The 24,027-nt window shown below is 38.4% G+C and overlaps 1 protein-coding gene across 1 annotated transcript in view; it reads right to left on the bottom strand.

Annotated features, from left to right (window-relative positions):
- arhgef40 (Rho guanine nucleotide exchange factor (GEF) 40) overlaps nucleotides 1–24,027 on the bottom strand; it is a 97,272-nt gene that overhangs the window by 30,934 nt on the left and 42,311 nt on the right. Inside the window, exons 19-22 of the mRNA XM_077202061.1 lie at nucleotides 11,076–11,325; nucleotides 7,786–7,875; nucleotides 3,954–4,157; nucleotides 284–463 (exon numbers count right to left, since the gene is read on the bottom strand). Of these exons, the coding sequence (XP_077058176.1) occupies nucleotides 284–463; nucleotides 3,954–4,157; nucleotides 7,786–7,875; nucleotides 11,076–11,325 (724 nt within the window). The remainder of the gene's footprint in view (nucleotides 1–283; nucleotides 464–3,953; nucleotides 4,158–7,785; nucleotides 7,876–11,075; nucleotides 11,326–24,027) is intronic.

The following is a 24,027-nucleotide window of genomic DNA, read 5'->3' as shown; positions in this document are numbered from 1 at the left end:
AGTAATTAGTTGTTGCAATTTAGTATATTTAGAATATAATTTTAAATGTAATATTAAAGAACACACTGGAGTTAAAAATATAATCAATACTTTACATGCAGTAGTATGTTAGTCAACACATTCGATTAAGTGTACTTTAAAGCAAAATAAAATATTATAAAAACATGATTTATAATGTAAAATTAAAAGTTTTACATTAAAAGTACATTATTAAATAATTGCATTTTACAAAGTGGGTTAAGAAATATAGTAATGCCCCACCCCCCAGCCTGTGTGTGTGTACCTTAATGCTGTGTTTGAAACTGTACACACTGCATCCCAGGTTGGTTGTTTTGTGTTTGGTGAAGATTACGTAGTTCTGATAGAGGAAGACATTTCTGATTCCTGTCTTTTTCCGTCTGCCTCCACTGCACACACACAGCTCACCCTGACGCACCAGCTCTCCACGCTCTGCCACGGGTATCTGAAACACACACGTTGGGTTTTCATGGTTTATGGGGACATTCCATAGATGTAATGAATTTTATACTGTACAAACTGTATATTCTATCCCATAACCATAAACATCACAGAAAACTTACTTAATTTTTACATTTAAAAAAAAAATCACTTAGTATGATTTATAAGCACAGCAGAGCATCATCTTCTCGTTGTTGTGTGATGATATGAATGCTATGGAGGATGGATCAATATTGAATATATATATACACCAAAAGTTTGGGAACATTAAGGTTTTTTAATTTTTTTGAAAGTAGTCTCTTAATCTCACCAAGGCTGCATTGATTAAAAAATACAGTAAAAGGAGTAATACTGTGAAATATTATTACAATTTAAATTAACTGGTTTATATTTTAAAATGTAATTTATTCCTGTGACGCAAAGGTGAATTTTCAGCAGCCATTGCTTCAGTCTTCAGTCACATGAATTTTGATCAGGAGGTTCTGTACTCTATCAGAAGATACCTAATAGCGCTAGGGTGACCATCGAAATTTGAAGCTTTGTCCCGCAAGTCATAGGCAGTGTCCCACATTTTAATTTTGTCTACATCATTTTTATTTCATCGTACTTTAAATTACAATTCTACAATAAAAAATGTTAATAAGAAAACACTGAACATGCGCAGCGCAACCATTAATATTGGTTCTAGCCAGAGCGGGAAAACAAACACTGGTGAAACTCCTGATGAAAGTGAACTACAGCTACACCTGCCAGTTCTACAGACACATAATGAATGAGAAGGCCCTACTCGAAGCTGCCAGATCAGACAAAAAATATAAATTCAAGATGCACTGAATCCGGTAAGAACGCATTTAATCCTTCTAGTCTTCCTAATGGAATTTATGTGCTTATTTGGAAATGTGCTTTTTAGCGATTGGATTATTATTTTCACTTAATTATTTAGATTGAATAGACCCGTGCTGTTAAAATGAGTTTTATATTATTAGTGACGTTCACAGCGCCGTCATTAAAATTTTTATAAAGCCTATTAGCAATTTAAAGCATGTTAACATCACTGCAAAAAGACATCTAATATAAAATCAATATTTATTCACCTAGTATAATAATAGTTGGCTAAGTTCTCTCCCTCGTGTCCCGCAAAATCAAGTCCGCTGACCTCCAACAGAGCAAGAGCCAGGTGGTCACCCTAAACAGCGCCCCTTACTAACAATGAAAGCATGGAAAGCCAGAAATTTCTGTCATTGGAGGGGGAGCATAGTCTCATAAATGACGGTAATTTCTGTCAATGGGGGGGACAGAGTTCATGAAAAGGGTCATGAACCACATTTTTGAGATTTTAACAGATATGTACGTGTTGCACATTATTAAAGCAGATGTTATTCATCACACTGCTATTTGTGCATTTGGCAGATGCTTTTATCCAAAGCCATTTTCAGTGCTTTCAAGGTGTAAATCCTTAACAGAATATGTGTTGGAAATCAAAAATCTGTTATCTTGGTGTTGTTGGCAGAAATTTGAGCTACATGGAACAGTGTTATTATAGTTTTTATTAATATCTTGAAGCTTATATATATATATATATATATATATATATATAAAAATGGTAAATGGACTGCATTTATATAGCGCTTTCACAGACCCAATGCCACCAAAGCGCTTTACATATTTGCCTCACATTCACCCATTCACTCACTCATTCACCGACGGCGGTGTCAGCCATGCAAGGCGCCATCCAGCTCGTCGGGAGCAGTTGCGGTTAGGTGTCTTGCTCATGGACACCTCGACACTTGGTCAGGTGGAACCGCGGATTGAACCACCAACCTTTCGGTTTGTAGACAACCTATATGAACCACTGAGCCACTGTAATTGATTTTGTCCATACAATAAAAGTCAGTGAGGTCCAAATCAACATTGCTGTGGTGATTGTAAAAGTGATGAAGATACTGTAAAAGTAATTAGCTTAATTTCATAATTTCAGACCTCCAGTTCTGATGTTAAAGTGCACCTATTATGGTTTTTCGAATATTACCTTTATTGCAGTGTGTAATATAGCTGTTTGTGAATGTAAACATTAACTATTGCCGCTTTTCCACTGCATGGCACGGCTCGGTACGGCACGGCTCGCTTCGCTTTTCCACTGCAGTTTAGTATCACTTCAAAGTGTGTGGGATTATAGACTGATTGTTACAGATGCTGAAACTTTTTTCATTCCTGGTCGCCCCATGCTCTCGCTGGATCCGCGCCGCGGCTACCAACGACAGGAACGTCTGCACCTCGTCTACTGACCATGAATCAGTCGTTGAATTTTTTTTTTTTTCTTCAAGCAAGTAATTAAAAAAAATTGTGAACAAATTATATTGCGGTGGCTGTTGCTGTCTATTTAATCTAGCGGGTTTGGTGTCTCGTGCTGCAAATACAATGACGCTGGTAGTGACGATTCTCTCTGACCAATCAGTGATCTGCAGTGTTTACACGTCACATGTAAGTATCGGTACGGCATGCTTGGAATCTCAACAGAGGTGGTACTATTTAAGCGAGCCATACATAACCGTACCATGCAGTGGAAAAGCGGCAAAAGTTGTAAAGTCGAAAGTGCACGATAAATCAATTTATTGTCTCCCAAAAGAATTAATCAACTCTGAACCACCTAAACAAGTTGTCTGTCGAGTCCCACTGCGCTACGGTTCTACATCACTATACAAAAAATTTGCATAATGCCCGCCTATGTTGTACATTGTCCGACCGCTAACAACTGGACCCGCCCTCAAACACGTAATTTCAACAAGGGATTCACAAAATGCTTTCTCTTGAAAGATGGGTCAGCACCCAGTATATGTGGAACAGCTTGCTCCTCAGAATCACAACCTGTAAGTATGAATAATTATTGATATATTTAGTGTTCGGCTAACGTATATACCGTTATTATTAGTTAATAAAGTTCCAGCATGTGCACCGCAGTAAATTAGAAATATACACATCAGTCTGTTGATGGACATACGTTAATGCTGATGGTGAGGAATTACAGTTGAAACTTCTCATAATGGAGGAAAATCGACCTCATCGTTACTGTCTTTACAGTGTGTACAATCGCTGAGGACTTGGTAAACCAATCGTAACAGACTGGGCCATCTGGCCAATCAGAGCAGAGTAGGCTCTCGGAAAGGGTTTGAGACTGATTTGAGAATCATTGAAAAATGAAAGTGAGAAAATTAAAGTGTTTCTTGATCTTTTATGCATGTAAACCTGTTGTAGGAAACCTCCAAAACAAAATTTGGAACCTCTAAAATAGCATAATAGGGGAACTTTAAAATGTTAGTATTATGTTAGCATGTATAAGTTAAAATATTATGTTGTTGTTGTGAGCTGTTGTGCTTTAAACTGCATCAAGCTGCTCTCTTTTGACCACCAGGAGGCAGCACTTAAGTGGAAATGCACTGTGACTTCACAAAGACTTACTGTAGACTCAGACATGAATGAATGTGTTATTCTCTTACTAGACACCCCGTGATGAGATCACTGGCTCGCAGATCTGCTCCATGCCGCTGGGCGTGTTTTAGGATGGAGAGGGCGGAGTCTGAAGTGGGATTAAGACCGCCTAGTTCCTCTAGTGTCTGGCAGTACTGCTCCAGTCTCTGAATGGGAGTGGAGATACACTGAGGAAATGGAGGAGCAGGAACAAGAGAGGAAGACAGCTTTGACTGGAGAGAGAGAGAGAGAGAGAGAGAGAGAGAGAGAGAGAGAGAGAGAGAGAGAGAGAGAGAGAGAGAGATTTGATTAATTTAACAATGCACTGACATCAAAAACACTTTTGCCACCCTGTGGGCAAAGACAGTAGTGCAACATGAACTATTCTACAGTATGTTGAGCCAATTATGGATAGGTCAGACTTATGATGTTCGACTAGTCATCCAGTGCATTAAGCAGTATGCTTTAACAATATTTCAAAAGGTAATAGAAGTAATTATGAAATTACATTCAAAGATGTGCTTAAGTCCTACTTAAGTGGGTCAAAAGGGCCTCTAAAGTTCATCAACTCAACTTAAATCAACTGCATTTAATATAAATTTGAACTATAAAAAGTTTTCATTTAATTGCAATTAACATGCATTTAAGTGCCTGAAAACATTACATTCAGTTCACACAAGTATTCTTTTAAAGTACAGGTGCTGGTCATATAATTAGAATATCATCAAAAAGTTGATTTATTTCAGTAATTCCATTCAAAAAGTGAAATTTGGATATTATATTCATTCATTACACACAGACTGATATATTTCAAGTGTTGATTCCTTTTAATTTTGATGATTATAACTGACAACTAATGAAAACCCCAAAATCAGTATCTCAGAAAATTTGAATATTATGAAACGGTTCAATATTGAAGACACCTGGTGCCACACTCTAATCGGCTAATTAACTCAAAACACCTGCAAACGCCTTTAAATGGTCTCAGTCTAGTTCTGTAAGCTACACAATCATGGGGAAGACTGCTGACTTGACAGCTGTCCAAAAGATGACCATTGACATCTTACACAAGGAGAGCAAGACACAAAAAAGAGGCTAAAGAGGCTGGCTGTTCACAGAGCTCTGTGTCCAAGCACATAAATAGAAAGGCGAAGGGAAGGAAAAGATATGGTAGAAAAAAAGTGTACAAGCAATAGGGATAACCGCACCCTGGAGAGGATTGTGAAACAAAACCCATTCAAAAATGTGGGGGAGATCAACAAAGAGTGGACTGCAGCTGGAGTCAGTGCTTCAAGAACCACCACGCACAGACGTATGCAAGACATGGGTTTCAGCTGTCAAGCCACTCTTGAACAAGACACAGTGTCAGAAGCATCTCGCCTGGGCTAAAGACAAAAAGGACTGGACTGCGGCTGAGTGGTCCAAATTTATGTTCTCTGATGAAAGTAAATTTTGCATTTCCTTTGGAAATCAAGGTCCCAGAGTCTGGAGGAAAAGAGGAGAGGCACAGAATCCACGTTGCTTGAAGTCCAGTGTAAAGTTTCCACAGTCAGTGATGGTTTGGGGTGACATGTCATCTGCTGGTGTTGGTCCACTGTGTTTTCTGAGGTCCAAGGTCAACGCAGCCTTCTACCAGGAAGTTTTAGAGCACTTCATGCTTCCTACTGCTGACCAACTTTATGGAGATGCAGATTTCATTTTCCAACAGGACTTGGGACCTACACACAGTGCCAAAGCTACCAGTACCTGGTGTAAGGACCATGGTATCCCTGTTCTTAATTGGCCAGCAAACTCGCCTGACCTTAATCTAGGGCCCTATGATTTCCGTGATGCGGAAAACGCGGACGGAATCACGGAATTTACACGTGAAAACGGAATTCTATTATACATGCGGAATTTTCATATATTTTGTTGACATATTAAATAAACATTTTTTTTTTTACTTCCTTCTCATTTTTCAGTTTAAAACAACAAACGTAGAAAGGTCTCTACCTAAACCGTAGCCAGATGATATTGTTAAAAATGTTGCCTAGTAAACATACGACCTCACGTTCACGCGTAGGTAAAAAATGTAGAAGCGAGTGGCTTCTGATAAGCTAACGTGGGCTGCGTTTGTGGTAGATGCGTCCATTTGTATACTGTAACGTGCTGATCTAACCAGCGGTCTCATAAAACATTAAAAAAATGTAAACGTCTGGGAGAATGAGTAGAGCAGGCGATCTGAATAAGAGTGATGATGCAAAAAAGAGCTCTATTCGGTACGGTTTTCTGTGCGCACACACCCGACCCGAAGCGTGCAGCCATACAGCGCGCGAGTACTGAATTGAGCTCTCTTTCGTGTCTAAATAGACAAAAAGACACAACATTATGTCTAAATGTCCGTTTTGGAGAGTATTCACGTAAACTATGTTGGCTATGTCTTAAACAGTTGTGAGTGTATCGGATGTGCATCAGTGGATCCGCATGTCATTGGACATGATCCAACGTCTTAAAGTGACAGTGGGTAATAAACCTAATGCGGTCCGTGTCAAGCAACGAAAGAAAAAGAGAAAAGCATTCACTGTTTGTTAATAGCTTTAATATGTTTGTTAATATGTCTGCTTGAAAGAATAAATGATGTATGCAAGTAGTTATAAAGAATTTTTTACTTTAGGAAAAGTGGTTTTAATGTCATTGTGTTGGCTTTCTGTCAGGCACATATCGTTGTTTCAATGTTTCTGTCTCCCTGCAGCATGTCTGCATTTAATCTTTGATTTAATATTCATCAGTCCTACCTTGTAACTGTTACCTTCATGTTACTGTTATTTTTGGCCAGAGATTTGTTGATGGTTTGGCTTAATTTTGGAGAATTTTGAATGTACTTTGCTGAATATATTAAGAGTTTAAATAAAAAAGCTGAATTGTGAGTTTGTGTAACTGAATTTAACGGTCAACACTGCTTAGAAGTGAAAATAAAACAAGCAAATCCGAAAAATCCGAAAGGGCTAAAAAATAAATCCCAAAAAATGGAATAAAAAAAAAAAAAAAAAAAAAAACGGAATTTGAGAACAAATAAAACGGATTTCATAGGGCCCTATTAACCCTATAGAAAATCTATGGGGTATTGTGAAGAGGAAGATGCTATACACCAGACCAAACAATGCAGAAGAGCTGAAGGCCACTATCAGAGCAATCTGGCTCTCATAACACCTGAGCAGTGCCACAGACTGACCGACTCCATGCCACACCGCATTACAGCAGTAATTCAGGCAAAAGGAGCCCCAACTAAGTATTGAGTGCTGTACATGCTCATACTTTCGTGTTCATACTTTTCAGTTGGCCAACATTTCTAAAAATCCTTTTTTTATATTGGTCTTAAGTAATATTCTAATTTTCGGCGATATTGAATTTGGGATTTTCATTAGTTGTCAGTTTTAATCATCACAAATTAAATGAAATAAACATTTGAAATGAATCAGTATGTGTGTAATGAATGAATATAATATCCAAATTTCACTTTTTGAATGGAATTACTGAAATAAATCAACTTTTTGATGAAATTCTAATTATATGACCAGCACCTGTATAGTTTTCCCATAAGTACTCTTTTTGATAAAGAGATAAGTACGTATGATAAAGTGTACATCTGTTTCACAAGGACATAAACTGGCATCCCATTACTTTTTTAAAGCACTAGAGGCACAAATATCATATTTTTGTAGGAAAAACTATTAGATATGTGGGAAAAGCAGGTATTGTAGAACAAACTCCCTATTTTATATTCTATTGGTTGAACGTGCCATTTGGACATAGCTAAACCTCTGCTGCATGTCTTGGCATATTAGTCAATTAAAGTATGTCATATCGTTATTGGTATCTCACCCTGAAGAAGTCAGCAGCCTGACTGATGAGCAGAGCATCCGGCTCAGGTCTCATACGGATGTAGTGGGAATATAGAAAGAACTGATCCTTCTGTGGAGCAGAGAGAGTGTCCAGCATGAGAGTCTAAGTATTCATATGAATACATACCAACATTTCATTATTCATAACATTCTTGTGACTATCTCAGATGACAGTTAACCTTGTATTGGGGTGTTTCTTCAACTTCTATTGCCATGGGGCTGTTTTTCTTTTTCTTTTCTTTTTTTTAAAATGGAACTTCTTGTTATATGAAGACCACATTAAAACTTGCTTTTCCCCCTATGCTATTTAGTTTTTCAAAGAACTTCCCATTCCTTCATTTATTTTTGTTACCTTTTAAATGCTTTTTATGTATATATTTGTATTTTTATTCTTAGCCTTCTTAATATAGCCGTTATAATATTAAAATATGAAAATCCAGTATTTCATAATAATCATTCATCATTAGCATTCATTTATGTGCAAATTATATCAATTATTGCAGAAATAACGACTGTTCCTCAGTTGTGGCATTATTTACAACAACAAATTTGACTTATAAGGTTAACTAAAGACAGTGCATTTAGTTACTAATAAAACAAAAGTTTCAGAGAAGAGCATGAGATGAAAAATGAGACGTGAAGTGTGAAGGAAATAAATATTGTGATAAAGTGATCATCTTGCCTCAGAACACTTGGATTAAACCACTGTTAATTGTATTATTTTCACACTACCTTTATGTTGTTGTTTTTTACTTAAAACTTTGGACCCCATTGCCTTTTGTAATGTCCGGTTTAGTTCTGTTTTATTGTCATGGTGTTTTGGTTTTTCCTGTTTGGCTGCCTGTGTTCCCTTCCATAGTTCCGAATTAATTGTGCACCTGTTTCTGTTCAGTTCATTAACACTCCTTGTGTATTTAAAGGCCTCTGAAATCAAAATGTAAGTTTTTTTAGCTTTTAGTTTTTATGAATAAGCTGGTGTGTTCCAAAACAATGACAAAATTCCCATTTAGGATATATAAGCATTCAAAACATACAGGCTGTCACTTCTGCTAAAATGGATCATGGATTTTTATGACATCACTCCGGATTTCAGCTTCTCATCACATCTTCTGTCCATGATCTCTAGAATATAATGCGTCCCGCCCCCTATGCTATAAATACCACCTGACCAAAGCGACCGCTGGCACGTCACGGAGCAATATGGGTTGGAGATTTGTGTCCGGTTGCTAAAAACGCTCTCAAGTTTTATTCCATTTTTAAACTGTACGTTGGTCAAGAATGAAATGGCTAGAATTTATTAACACCTCTACTATTGAATCCAACTAATCATCAGTGCTCAGATTTGCTTCCATGGTGCTGTCAAGTACGACCAGAGCCGATCCTGACCTCCCTGGGGCCCTAAGCTAAATTCTGTTAAGGGGCCCTCCTATCTGACCCATGAGCCATGTAAACCATTTGCTATTGCCACACAGTCACACCTGACACCCCAGTGCTCCCACTCCTTTAACTAGTACTAATGAAAATGTAATTCCTGATATCAGAAATAGACATTGTTACTAGAAAAAGTACATTCTTAATTTCAAGAATTCACATTTTAATAAGTACAAATCTAATTATTGATATCAAAAATGCATCCTGTGGATGAATAAAAGCTAAAATGGCTTGTCATAGCATGCCACAGTGTTTTAAATGATAAAAGTAATACTTGATGGTTATTATTTACTGAGAGATATGCATCCATATTGACCAGTAGGCTATGTCCAGCCAATCAACATTTTAAATGCAATATAGGCTATAAATCAAAAGTCAATGTCAATACATTGCTTCCCATCTTGCTTTATTGCAGAGTTGTAACTAAACTGACTTGGAGACTAGATAATCATTCTCTTGTTTTAAAAGTATGTGTGCCTATAATGAGGAGTGCCATCACGCCCGTATTGTACTGGTCCCCACAGATGTTTTGCTGGAAAGTGTGCGTTTCATTTCGTGCACGCGCATATGAACGCATGATAACGCGGTAATCTTTTCCAAGCTGCAGTTTATAAACAAACATTGCCCTTTGTTGTTTATCACACATAATAAATAATTGTATTTCACTCTCACTTTTTTTGTCAGGCACAAAGTCACAGAACACAGCCCTCAAAGCCCTGGAAGTGGGCGGTGTTTTAAGACACAGAAAGAACAAAATATACCGGTGCCAGCTGGGTAAGCAAGACAGACAGACAGACTAGAGATAGATACACATCAACTTAACTTTACTGTTCTTTGCTGACATCAAACTTGAAGAGGAGAGAATACAAGTCTACCTGATTGCTGTTCCCGCAATTCACTCTTATGGTGTTTTTTTTCTCTGTTTTCGTGACCAGAAGGATATAATTCCGCTTAATTTTCTAATCGATACAGTAAACTTTGATTGACGCGGTTTGACACGAGTGGTAGGCGGGGCCTTGAGTAATTTGCAGGGCCCTACGCAACTTGCATAGTGTGAGTACAGGGCTGATCGGCTCTGAGTACGACTTGGAGTCTGTGAGGTAAACTAAACGCTATTGACTATTTGAAAAGGGGGAAGAGCCATTCAATATGTCCTGCCTTAGCTTCATTTTACGTCAACTTCAAATTACGTCAATGCATCATAAAAAGCTGCATGTTCCAAGGCACTTCAGTGGACCTTTAAGATCTTAGTTTCCTCATTCCTCATCCTAGTTCATTGTTCCATGTCGTCTTTGTATTACTTGATTGTTTTGCCAAATTATGCAAGTCGTAAAAAATTTAATGCTATGCATCAGGATGTGCTACCAATGCTATACTAAGATTAAGGTGAGGGTGTAGGCTAGGGATAGTGGTTTAGTATTTAGTACACAGTTTGCACTGATTAACCTTGACCAATGAAATCTTTAGAATCAGCTGTGGGTGGGGTTTGCGCTTAACTGATTTGGGAAAAAACGTTCTATACAGTATGAATGCGTGTAGTATGATGTAGTATGTAATCCGGACATACTATATTCACCCTGTTGTCACTATCATGTTACCTACCAGCATCAGTTGCGTCGCTTTTCTGTCAATTACAAATCCTCTCCCATGGCCTCATGGGATAGTAAAGTGTCTATCGTATGCATGATTCAGAATCCTGCTGCAAGTAGTAAGTCATCCGGGTAATTTGAATTAGTTCATACTACTCTTGTCACATTTTGTTTTTCCCCTTCTATATAGTAGGAAAGTGTGCGATTTTGGATACAACCGCTGTACACACTAATATAAGATGTTACTCACGTATTTACTAAAACAATCGGTCTGCTGTAGTGTCTGGGAGAGAGCGCCCTCCATGGCTGGGAGGAGTAACTGCGAATGGAAGGCAGAGAGGCTCTTCCAGTTACTGAAGAGTGACTCTGTCTTTCCTCTCAGTGTAGATGGGACATCTGAAGACTGTAGAAGGGGCAAGTAGTTTTCCTCCACACCTTTAAGAACAGCGACATACTGCCTCTCTGTGCTGACCAGCCGACACCACTGTAAATAGAGCTTGCTGTGATAGAGAGATAAAAAGTGAGGAAAAGATGTCAATAAAAGAATAGCTTACCCAAAAAAATGGGGGTTGTTTTAAAAATATGGGTACTCCCTTTGTGTTGCAGTTAAATTGACAATTAGTTTCCATGCAATTTGCCAAAAATTTACACTATTAAATGTTTAGTTGTAGTTTAGTTAGTTTCTTTGTCCAATTTTGGAAATTTGTCATTGGCTTCACTTTATACCACACACAAGGACACCAACACAACATAATCTACATAAAAAATATAAAACAATAACATTCCCATATGTACATATACAATCTATGCATACATATCCACCCCTACTCATATTCATATCTTAACAAAAAACCTTGATTGCAGCTTGTCCGAGACAAAAATATAAAATGTGGAAACTTTATAATTTCTAACTATTTCTATCTTGTATTTGGTGTAATTTGCCTCTGCCTTTTTATGTCTGATTCTCAAACCCTTGTGAGGGTAAAATGGGTTTCTCACACCAAAAGTATCCTTTCCCTCTTTTTTCTTTTTTCCCCTGTGAAACTCAAATAGATAAAGAAACAGCAAATTTTGTAAGGATGATTCAGAAGACAAGTCACAATTTCAAGTAAATTCGGAGTCTTAAATTTCATACGTTCTCATGTATTTCATATTTTAGTGTTTGACGAGTTACATTAAACGTTTTTTTGGCTCCATGTAACCAAAATGTATATATCCTTTCCAAAACACATCTATGTGTCAAGACTTTGCATGCACATTCATGACCCTAAATGACAAAGTAAAAAAAAATCAAGAAGAAATGACTAGTTTAAACAGTGTTTCAATCAGTCAGAAAAAACGAGTAAAATATCTCTGAAGTATATTCCCATTAATATTTACCTTTTTCTTAGCTCACCAGGGTGACTAGGAACATGAAATTGTCTAGCTATGACTTCTTGTTTCACAGGAGTTTAAATATGAGGAAACACAAAGGCCAAATACCTTAATCATCCATCACAATGAATAAAACCAAAGAATATAGTTTGAATGTGCATCAAAAGATTGTTGAGCATCACAAAATAGAAAGTGGCTGTAAGAAAATAGATAAAGAATTGAAAATCCCCATTTTGACCGTCAGGGCAATAATTAAAAAGTTCCAATCAACTAAAGACATTGCGAATCTGCCAGGAAGAGGACGTGTGTCTATTATTGTCTTAATGCACGGTGAGGAAGAGAGTTTGAGAGGCCAAAGACTCTACAAGGATCACAGATGGAGAATTGCAGAGATTACTTGAGTCGAGGTGGTCAGAAAGCCTAAAAAAATATATAAAATAACCCCTACACAATGGCTGTGGAGGGTTTCAAGAAAAAAGATCCTCGCTCCTCCAAAAATAAACTCCAGCATATTCAGTTGTCAGACATTACTGGAACTTCAAAATGGCCCAGATTATATAGTCAGATGAAACAACAAAAAAAAAAGGACTTTTTGGCAGCAAACCCACCTTATGTGTTTGGTGCAAACAGTGATAAAAAGTACCCCATGCCTACGGTTAAATATACCGATGGATCTTATATGTCGTGGGCCTATTTTTTTGCTGGAGGTCCTGGACATCTTGTTCAGATACATGGTATTATGGATTGTAGCAAATACCAAGGGTTAAAAAATCAAAACCTGACTGCCTCTGCTAGAAATCTTATAATGGGTTGGATCTTCCATCAGGACAACGGTCCAAAACAAACATCAAAATTAACACAAAAATGGATAACTGAGCACAAAATGAAGCTTCTGCCATGACCTTCCCAGTCCCCTACACTGAACCCTATAGAAAATGAGTTGAGTGAACTGAAGAGAAGAAGCATCAACTTGAACTTGTGAATCTGAAGGATCTGGAGAGATTCTGTATGGAGGAATGGTCTCTGATCTCTTGTCAGTTGTTCAACAAACTCATCAGGCATTATAGAAGAAAACTCAGAGCTGTTATCTTGGCAAAATGAGGTTGCAAAAAGTATTTAATTACAGGGAGGCAATAATTATGGCCAGCGTGCCTTGGAGAAAAGCATTTATTTCATAATGTGATTTGCCCCCCACTTTCAATTATTTTACTTCAATGAAAGGTTAGATTTTTGCAAATTTTTTGAATGAAAGATCAAAAGGATAAAGAATGCAGATTTATTTTTTACAGACATATTTATCATATTTACCAGGGATGCCATTAATTCTGACCACAACTGTATATGGGGTTGCTAATGCATTGCTATACAGTTGACAGTGTGAAACTAGGCAGGTTCTAGTGTGTTCTTAGTGGTTGCTAGGGACTTACTAGAGTGCTGGCATGCATTTGCTAGTCCATTACTAAGCAGTTTGCAGGGTGTTCTTGGCGGCTGCTAGGGTGCTCTGGGAGGTTCCCAGGGTAAACATGTGTTGGTATTTGGTGATGCGATAAATCGCTGTAATGAATATGCAAAATATTGTTATCGCGGGCACTTCAAAATACCTTGAAAAAATAATAGATCCGAATTTAGATTTTTAGAACGCGTGTTAGCTTATTTTCCATCAACTGCTTAAAAAAATACTGCCTATATGCTGCGCAAAACACGTGCGCACTCTGATGTAAACAATCCCCACATGTATAAGCACTGTATGCATGCGGCGCAGTGCGCACTCTAGTCTAATGTTAACAATCCTCACAAGGAGAAGAAGCATGGCGGAAGGAGGAACGCTGCCGACGATTTATCCCCCTTCTAAAAGTAAGGGCTGCCAAGACTCACGCAATCAACACTTTTTCACACGATCCATTTTTTCATGCAGAGAAAAATTGCGGAGCAAAGAGGACACTGACACCGACAGACTAGACAGAGCAGGTTACTTATGATATGAAAAAAATTCTCAGCTCAGGTTCTTTCCATTTTATTACGAATTCAGACAATAAATACCATTTTGGAGCTTGTAAATGTGACGTGTCAGATCTAGGCTGTGACTAGAAAAAAATAGCTATAGAGAGGAGTATTTTGCTAAGTATGTGCACTATATGACATATTTATTATATTTTTACTTGTGTCATTACATAATTTGTTACTATAATTGTAGTGTTGATAAATGTTATATCATAGTTGATAAATGCTATAATCTCGTTGCATATGGTGGGCAAACCATCAATACTGAGGGCACAACGATGCTAGATTGTGAACAAGGCCAACTAACATTCCATGTTGTAAATCGCAATGTGAGACCACTACTAGGATTGCAAGACAGCATAATCATGGGTCTGATACAGTTAAGACCACATGTGCATGCAGTACAAAACCAAGAACCAGAGGTACAGGAGTTCAGTGATCTGTTCGACGCAACAGTGCTTAGCAAACTGCCTGTTGTTTATCACATGCGATTAGACATTTCAATAGCGCCCTCCGTCTATGCACCTAAGAAAGTGCCCATAGCAATGAAGGGGAAAGTCATGGCAGAGCTTGAGAGAATGACTACATTGGGTGTAATCACCCCTGAAACCAACGCCACTGAATGGGTGTCTGCCATGGTCGCTGCCAAAAAGAAAGATGGCTCGGTAAGAATCTGCATAGATCCAGTGCATCTCAACAAGGCACTCCTAAGGCCCCACCATCCACTGAAAACCATTGAGCAGGTCATCGCTGACATGCCGGGTGCCAAGGTTTTCAGTATGCTCGACGCAAAATGTGGATTTTGGCAAATCCCCTTAGACGAGGCATCCTCAAAGCTGACCACATTCATAGCGCCTTTTGGCAGGTACAGATTCCTGTGCATGCCTTACGGTATTTCCACTAACAGTGAAGTGTTCCAGCGATCCATGGAGCAGCTTTTTGATGCACAACCATGTCAAATTGGGGTAGATGACATACTAGTCTGGGGCTGCACACTACAGGAACATGATGAGCGACTGAAACAGGTACTCCACAAAATCCGCAGCTGTAACATGAAATTAAACCCTGATAAGTGCAAATTTCGTGTCACCTCAGTTTCTTACATAGGCCATCTCCTGACTGCTCATGGCGTCAAACCTGACCCCGACAAGACCACAGCTATCCGCCAAATGCCAAAACCTGAGGACACACAGGCCTTACAACGGTTTCTTTGTATGACCAACTACTTCATTCACTTCAACACTTCGAAATTCATTCCACACTATAGTGACGTTACAGGCCCTCTACTTGAACTTTTGAAGCAGGATGTGGAATGGTCGTGGCATGAGCTGCAGGATGCCGCTTTCCAAAAGCTGAAGGACGCTGTATCCAGTCCCCCAGTTCTGCAATACTTTGATGTCTCCAAACCTGTCATCCTTTCAGCTGACGCATCCCAACATAGACTGGGTGCTGTGTGTCTTCAGCAGGGCGCTCCTGTTGCATTTGCTTCACACGCCCTAACACCAACTGAATCTCGGTATGCCCAAATTGAGAAAGAAATGTTAGCATTAGTATTTGCAACTAAGAAGTTTCATGACTTCACTTATGGCCGACCCGTCACCGTGGAAACAGATCACAAGCCTCTCATCACAATCTTAAAAAAGCCGCTACACACCCCCTCAGCACGTCTTCAAAGTATGATGCTCATGCTCCAACGTTACAGTCTCAACGTGATCTACAAACGGGGCAAGGAACTCTTTGTCGCTGATGCCCTGTCACGTGCTCATCTCCCCTCCACTGACCCTCCCATTTCGGATGACCTGCTAGAGGTAATGACACTCCAAGTTCTCTCATCACAGCGGACAGAGGAACTCCGAACTGTTGTAAAATCTGATCCCACATGCCAAAGACTTCTTCACATAATAATGCATGGCTGGCAAAACTCCTTCAAAGAGCTCTCACATGATCTCCGGCCATTCTTTTCCATGAGAGAGGAATTTGTTGTTGAAGACGGACTGATTTTTCGAGGACAGAGACTCCTGATACCACCATCGCTACAAAGTTACTACGTGACTCAGCTACATCAGGGCCATCCAGGTCTGGCGGCCACAAAACGCAGGGCAAAAGAAACAATGTACTGGCCCACGATGTATGATGATATCGAGAGAGCAATCTCTCGTTGTGCTCCTTGTAACGCCCTTAGACCCCATCAATAACATGAACCAATGCAACCACACAATGTTCCGGATCTTCCCTGGATGTTCACTGCGGCAGACATATTTGAATGGCATGGAAAAATGCACTTGGTTCTAGTGGACTCATTCTCTGGTTGGTTTGAGCTTGACCATCTACCCGACATGAGAAGTGTCACTGTAATTGCGAAACTTAAGAGACACTTCACCGTCCATGGCATTCCTCAGATGCTCATGACAGACAATGCATGGCAGTTTGTATGTAGCGAATTTTCTGGTTTTGCACGTGCATGGGACTTTGAGCACATTCGCAGTAGCCCATATTACCCACAATCCAATGGGCTTGCAGAACGTGCAGTGCGGTCCGCCAAGCATCTGCTTGAGAAATGCCATAGAGAGCGCAGTGACATTCAGGCTGCTTTACTCCACTTGCGTAACCTTTCACGTGCTGACCTGCCATCACCAGCACAACTGCTCCTCTCTAGACGGATGAGAACTTTTCTTCCTGAGCTGAAAGACAGACTGATGCCCTCTGTATGCAGCAACGCCCCGGCAGCTCTTACCAGGAGGAGAAAGGAAAGCAAAGCATACTATGACCGCAATGCCCACCCCTACAACAGGGTCAGACAGTAAGGATGCAGACGGCTCGCGGTTTCGACAAACTGGCAGTTGTACAGGGCCATGCTGCTCAACCTAACAGCTATGTGGTGACCTCTCAGGGCAGACAATACGTAAGAAATCAACGTCTGCTTCTCGGTGTTCAAGAGCCTGCGCCCACTGATTGTTCAAAAGATGATTACAGGCCACTTCCACCAGTGTTGCCTCTTACAAACCTCTCGTCATCCACAGTGCTGCCATCTCAGAGCGAAGCACCTGCCACTGGTGTTGTCGCTGAAACTGCCCTACCTGTAGTGACTCGTTCAGGGAGAGTTAGCCATCCTAACCCACGTTATCAGGACTATATAACTGGTTAAATATGCCCGTCACATTTGTTACAGTGTTACATGTTATACTGCTTATTCACATGTTCAGTTGGTGAGTGTTAGCTTAAGGGAAGGGATTTAGTGTTGATAAATGTTATATTCTTTCTTGCAAGAAAATGATATCTATGAAAAATTTCAGTCAGGGATTCAGACCGTATCATAGCACAGAAACTGCGCTAGTTAAAATTACAAATGATTTACTCTTAGCTTCTGACCAAGGCTGTCTCTCAATACTAGTTCTACTCGATCTTAGCGCTGCGTTCGACACTATAGATCATAAAATACACTTGGATCGACTACAAAACTACACTGGTGTTCAGGGACAGGCATTAAGCTGGTTTAGATCGTACTTATCAGAGTACGTTATCATTTTGTCTGTTTAAATGGGGAAAAATCGAAGATAACGCCAGTAGACTATGGAGTGCCGCAAGGATCGGTGTTAGGCCCTCTGCTATTCTCAATATATATGCTGCCACTTGGTAATATTATAAGAAAACATGGAATTAATTTCCACTGTTATGCTGATGACACTCAATTATATATTTCATCACGACCAGATGAAAACACTAGCTCATCTAAATTGACAGAGTGTCTCAAAGATATAAAATGCTGGATGACGTGTAATTTCCTTCTATTAAATTCAGATAAAACGGAGGTATTACTTATTGGTCCAAAAAACTACCCACAAAACCTTGTACAATACAACTTTAATTTAGAAGGATGTCCTGTTACTTTATCCACTTCAGTAAAAGACCTGGGTGTTATACTAGACCGCAACTTGTCTTTCAAAAATCATATTTCATATGTTACAAGAACAGCCTTTTTCCACCTTAGAAACATTGCTAAGCTACGTAACCTAAGCTATCTGGTTCTGATGCAGAAAAGTTAGTTCATGCATTCATGACCTCGAGACTAGATTACTGTAATGCTTTATTAGCTGGCTGTCCTGCATACTCAATAAACAAGCTACAGTTAGTGCAAAATGCAGCTGCTAGAGTTCTTACAAGGTCAAGAAAATATGATCATATAACACCAATTTTATCATCTATACACTGGTTACCTATTAAGTTCCGTATCAATTACAAAGTTTTACTACTGACCTATAAAGCCCTAAATGGTTTAGCTCCTGTGTATGTAATGGACCTTCTATCGCCCTACAATCCATCGCGTTCTTTAAGATCACTAAATTCGAGGCTTCTGGTCATTCCTAGGATATCTAAGTCCACTAAAGGAGGGAGGGCGTTCTCACATTTAGCTCCTAAACTCTGGAATAGCCTTCCTGATATTGTTCGAGGCTCAGACTCGCTGTCCCAGTTTAAAACTAGATTAAAGACGCATCTCTTTAGCCAAGCATTCACATAATGCTTACTTTTTTATACTACTTTCGAATTAGATCGAATGCATTAATATTATGAACAGCAGCTATGCTAATTATCTCCCATCTGCTCTTCTGCTGTTATCTCGGGTAAATAGCGTTTGTCAGCTCCAGTTTGTATCCAGCCTCTCACGGAAACTTCAGATGCCCCAACACCTGCGAAGAGATGACTAAACGCCTGTGAAGAGACGACTCAACGCCGGCGATATGTTATGCCCTAAATTACTACATGATTAACTAACTGTATTTTTTCTATGTACATTTCTGAAATCCACTTTCTGTAAAGCTGCTTTGAAACAGTATGTATTGTGAAAAGTGCTATACAAATAAATTTGAATTTAATTGAATTATATCATAGTTGATAAATGCTATAGCCCTTTAAGAGTGGTGTTACATGGGAAGGTGGGTGTGGTCAGTGGGGAACCGGGTAAGTGTAAGGCAAGGGGGTGGAAAAATAAAGGAACACGTTCGGATAGACCTAGTCTGCATTGTGTCAGTTATAAATCTACAAAAATGAAAATTATATTTAATTTTTTATTTTTAACCTTTAATAATACCAGCTGGTAGGGCTCTCTGTATGTTTACAGCATTATGTGAGATATATTTTTTCTTGAGAAAAATAAACATGTAGGATATCTACTGTAGCCTACCTAATATTTATCCAAATGAGTCAATATATTGCATCAAGATTGAAATCAAATCAAGAATTTAACTGAAATCGTGAAAATTGTAAGCAATAATACAAACAGTAGCCTACCAGTGTAGAAGATTTTATTATTTAGAAAACAAGTAATTTGCTATATATTTGGACACAATTATTTCTTCTGTCTGTGACTTTGGATTTCCTCTGTGTATGTGAAAGACCTTGAATGGAATGTTGTTTGCTGCAGAAAATTCTATTCTGAGAAGTCACATGGTAAAAGACCTTTACCCAAAACTATCTATAGGGTGTGTTACCTTCTTTGGAAGAAGAAGTATGTATATAACTCTGAACCAAAATGTACTCGGGAGCGCGCACTGGAAGGCCAGAGGGCCAGAGAGCGTTAGAGCGCCGTTCTATGGAACGGGACGGCGTTCGAAAATAAAGTCTAATTATTTCTGGCATCAAAGATCTCTGCGAAGTTATTTTTCAGAAAGATTGAAACCACAACATTTGGCGACCCCGGCAGGACTTGGGTTTTTGAAGCAAAAGGAACCACGAAAGGCGACTCTGGTGACCGACACAGACAACAGTGGCCACTGTACTTTGAGGTGAGCAAATTTTTGCTTTTGAAAAAGTATGTGTTGTCACCAGTGAGCCAGAGTGGTAAGACCCTTTAAAATGCTTCTCCAAGTTTAAAGAACTAAAAAATTGAAAAGAGGATCTTTGATTCTAGAAATAAGTGTCTATTGTTTGTTGATGATGTCAAGTACTGTGTTATAGCGTGGCGGAGCTCCCGTTAGTGTTTGCCAGTGTTTATATAATCTGATGCAGGTTGTATGAATATTGGTACTGCTGATGTGCCGCTAAAGGTTTTGTCATACGTATGTAAGGATTTGAGATGTTTGCTTGTTAAGTTTAACAAGTGTACTGGTTAAGGTTAATCAGTTGTTTTTTTATATTTACTGTTAAGGATAATGGTAAATGTTAATGATTAAGGTTAATCATTTTCTGCTCATTAAGGATAATGAGTATACTGGTAAGGTTATCAGTTTTATCTGTGTTTCTTATTAAGGTTAATAAGATAGCATGTGCACAGATAAGTTTAGCTTCTGGTTACCGCATTGTTATAGGTATAACGATGGCCTGCTCAGGGAAGCTAAAGTGAATCGCAGAGGACTGTGATAATTTTCTGCTCGTTAAGGCATAACGATACTCATAAGGTTATGAGGTATTTTATCTGTGTTTCTTATTAAGGATAATAAGATAGCATGCGCACAGATAAGTTTAGCTTATGGTTACCGCATTGTTATAGGAATGACAATGGACTGCTCGGGTAAGCTAAATTGAATCGCAGAGGTCTGTGATAGTTTAAAGTTATTCAGTGAAGTATTGTTTGTAAAAACAGTGAGAAACACTGTGATTAGAATATAGCTCTGTGTGTGTATGTAGGATCCTGTCCTGTGTGTCTGCTTGACTGTGACTGTTGTTAAAAATAGGGGACAAGGAATGTGTGAATGTGCTTCAGAGACAAGTAATGTATAAATGAGTATTAAAAGTAAAGGAAATAGTAAAAGAAAACAATTGTTTCAAGATATTAGTCTTGCAGATTATTGTAGTATAAATAAGTTAAAGTATAAAATATATATTAATAAATGGACTGATATATATTAATGGATAAATAAATAAAAATGCACGTGCTTAATATATTCTATCTTATATCTGAAGACGTCTAAAATTTGTATCTCATTATCCCTGAAGACAAAGTGAGAGAAAAATGATTCTATTGTAGAAAATTAAGTTTGTGCTAAGGAAAAAATAACTTTTGCAGTGTGCTAAAAGTGAACAAGATTGAGTGACAAAGTTTCAACAGTCATAAATAATTTACAGCAATCTTAGAATTGTAGTAAATGTGAATTGTTGGAAATGGGTGAGGAAAAGTTGATTCACCATGTTAGATTATTTTGAGCACAGCATGCAAATATAGGAGAAAGATTGAAGGCTGATTTTATGATAGGGAAATTATTTAATTGTATTATACTCAGAAAATCAAAAGTTAGATTATTGCTCATATTGCAATGAAGAAATAGCTTGCTTTTTCCATGCAACGAAGAACTTGCTTTACTAAAAACAGAATGGGAGAACTGCTGTTGTCAACCAGTGATTATTATATAGTATAAAAGAACTAGAAAAAGATGGTTAAAATTAGAATTTAGATAAAGAGCTAATATCTCAGGAACAAATATTTATAAAGACTAATTTGATCTATGCAGCTCTCTGAGTGTTCAAGTTTCAGATGGCTTCAGTGTCGAATGGAAGAGGTGAAAGGTCAAAGGCGACTGCAGAGAGAAGAAGAAGAGAGGGTGAGGGGCTTTCAGCTCCCCTTCTGAAGATGACCACTTTCTGGCATGAAAAAGACAGATTTAATGCTGGAAAAGGTGAAACTTTCACTATTTCACTGGAGACTTTTTCCTGAGGACAAGAGGAAAATCCTGAGATGCAAAGCTGTGGCAAAATCTATCAAAGCCCAAACTGAGAAGGGGCAGAGAAACAACAGAGCCAATATTCCTGTTTACACCAAGCCTTGAGTGACAGCTAGGCTGACGACACATGCAGAGCGACAGCCAAGAAGCTTTAACAGACTGATAATCTAAAAACAGAAGAACTCACCGAAACCCTTCCCTTACGGGCAACACAGGTGTGGCAACTTCAATGATCACTCTAGAGACTGCTTCAAATTTAGTTAATTATTAGATTAACTTTATTCATTCTGATTATTCACTGGTCTCATAAGCAATTCTTTATATTCTCTGCTAAACTAACCCTCTTTGCTTTTCCAGTAGGTTCAAGTCCAGCCATATAAAAAAGAAAGAGAATAGACTGAAAGAGACAAGTGGGTGCTCAACTCACCAAATAGTTCAAACCGAGGCTGGATTTGGTATAGTGAGGGCTATTATATTAAACAACTATAGGGCTAAAAGCATGAGAAAAATTTATCTGTAGAAAAGTAAAAGATAGACACAAAATGTCAAAGAATTATTATTATTGTTTGTAAAACAATGATACTGGTCACTCCATTTTGTTTTGGTAAGTTTTTAGAGATATAGATTGGAGAAAAAAATTACTCCAAAGGTCCAGAATTATGAAATCGCAAAAAATGCTGTCAAAACTGGGATAATGAGATGGAAATGTTGTTGGCCATGGATCCAAGATTATGCAGAGATCTCCAATTTCTTAAAGCAGCTCATGAGCAAAAAACAAAAAACAATAGGAAAAATCAGAAAAACAAATGACAAAATGTATTTGAAAAATTACAATGGCAGGCTTATTATTCTAAAATACTTAGTCTATTAGAATTTGTAAAAAGAAAAAAAAGGATTATAACAACGGTGTTAAACTAAACCTTATGATCATTGACACTTCTCAGTAGTGTTTCACATAGCTGTGTTGACCTGATCAACCCTTGGCTAAAATTATAGGATGCCACATTTAGAGCACAACCTGCAAGAGTGTATGCTGGCCAGTGTGTGTGTGAGAGACACTGAGTGTGAATGAGTGAGAGATGGTGTCTGAAGAAACATCTAAGGCAAAACAATTATTTTGCCAATACAGCTGTATTTAAAATTTAACATGTGGGCCCACAGGGCAAATTCTGCCCAATAAAAAAAATGACCATGGATGCATTTGGTTAAATTTCCTGGTCAGGAACTGAAGTAACAATATGAAAAAAACAAAGAATGAAAAGAGAAAAATAAAAAGAGAAAAAACAGTGCCACATTTGCGCAGCGCATAACATATCTGACTTCCTTTGCAGCATAACACGTCTGCCTTTCTTTTCAGCATATCATGATGGAGCTGATCTTTGTCAAGAGTATGAAATATTGTCTTGTAACTTTTGTATTGTCACAAAGTGGGTTGAGTATTGTCCAAGATGCCTAATAAATAATGTGCTTATAGTGGAACTCAAGACAAAGAGATAACTGAGTTGAATTGACTAATTATAAGAGTACATTGAAATTTATTGTGAGAAAAATGCAAAAAGTTGCAAATAATGATGAAAAGTCAAATTTATGAAAAACAAATGAGAATATATGGATTAAGGCACTGCTGTTAATGAAAGCAGAAAGAACACCACTCAGCCCACATGACCTTTCTACAGGTAACATCGAGAAGGACAATGGGACAGATGAGCAGATGATTGAAATCACATGATGTTGTCACTAACAAAAATAATTAAGCTTTAATTTACAGATAGCAGCAGCTCAATTCCAGGAAGGATTCTGGGACAAGTCTAACAAAAAGAACCAGTAACTATGCTTTGTAATTTCAGAAGAAGTGATCAACAGAGTGACATTTGAGTCAATGCCTCTCAACTTAAAATACACCAACTGACTTCAGCAACCCCCCACAACTGAAGTGAGGGATCAAGGACATGCTGACAATGAGAGAAAGAGTCCATTGCAACGGACGACTCACTGGAGACACCCTGGTGAAAGATTTAATGATTGATGACAAGGTTAACAGAATGATCAAATCATGAATGGAAGAAAAGACAAACTTGACCAGAAACACAGTAATGAGAAGAACTGTGCAAAAGAGAGACTCAACAGAGATGAGTACAAGCTCAAACAATACTCAACATCCACCAACTTTCCTAT

This window comes from Siphateles boraxobius, unplaced genomic scaffold, assembly GCF_051911475.1.
Source record: "Siphateles boraxobius isolate OS27281-9 unplaced genomic scaffold, OSU_SipBor_1 48, whole genome shotgun sequence".
Taxonomy (NCBI): domain Eukaryota; kingdom Metazoa; phylum Chordata; class Actinopteri; order Cypriniformes; family Leuciscidae; genus Siphateles; species Siphateles boraxobius.
The sequence above is the reverse complement of the archived record's forward strand: the minus strand, read 5'-3'. Positions and strand labels throughout refer to the sequence as shown.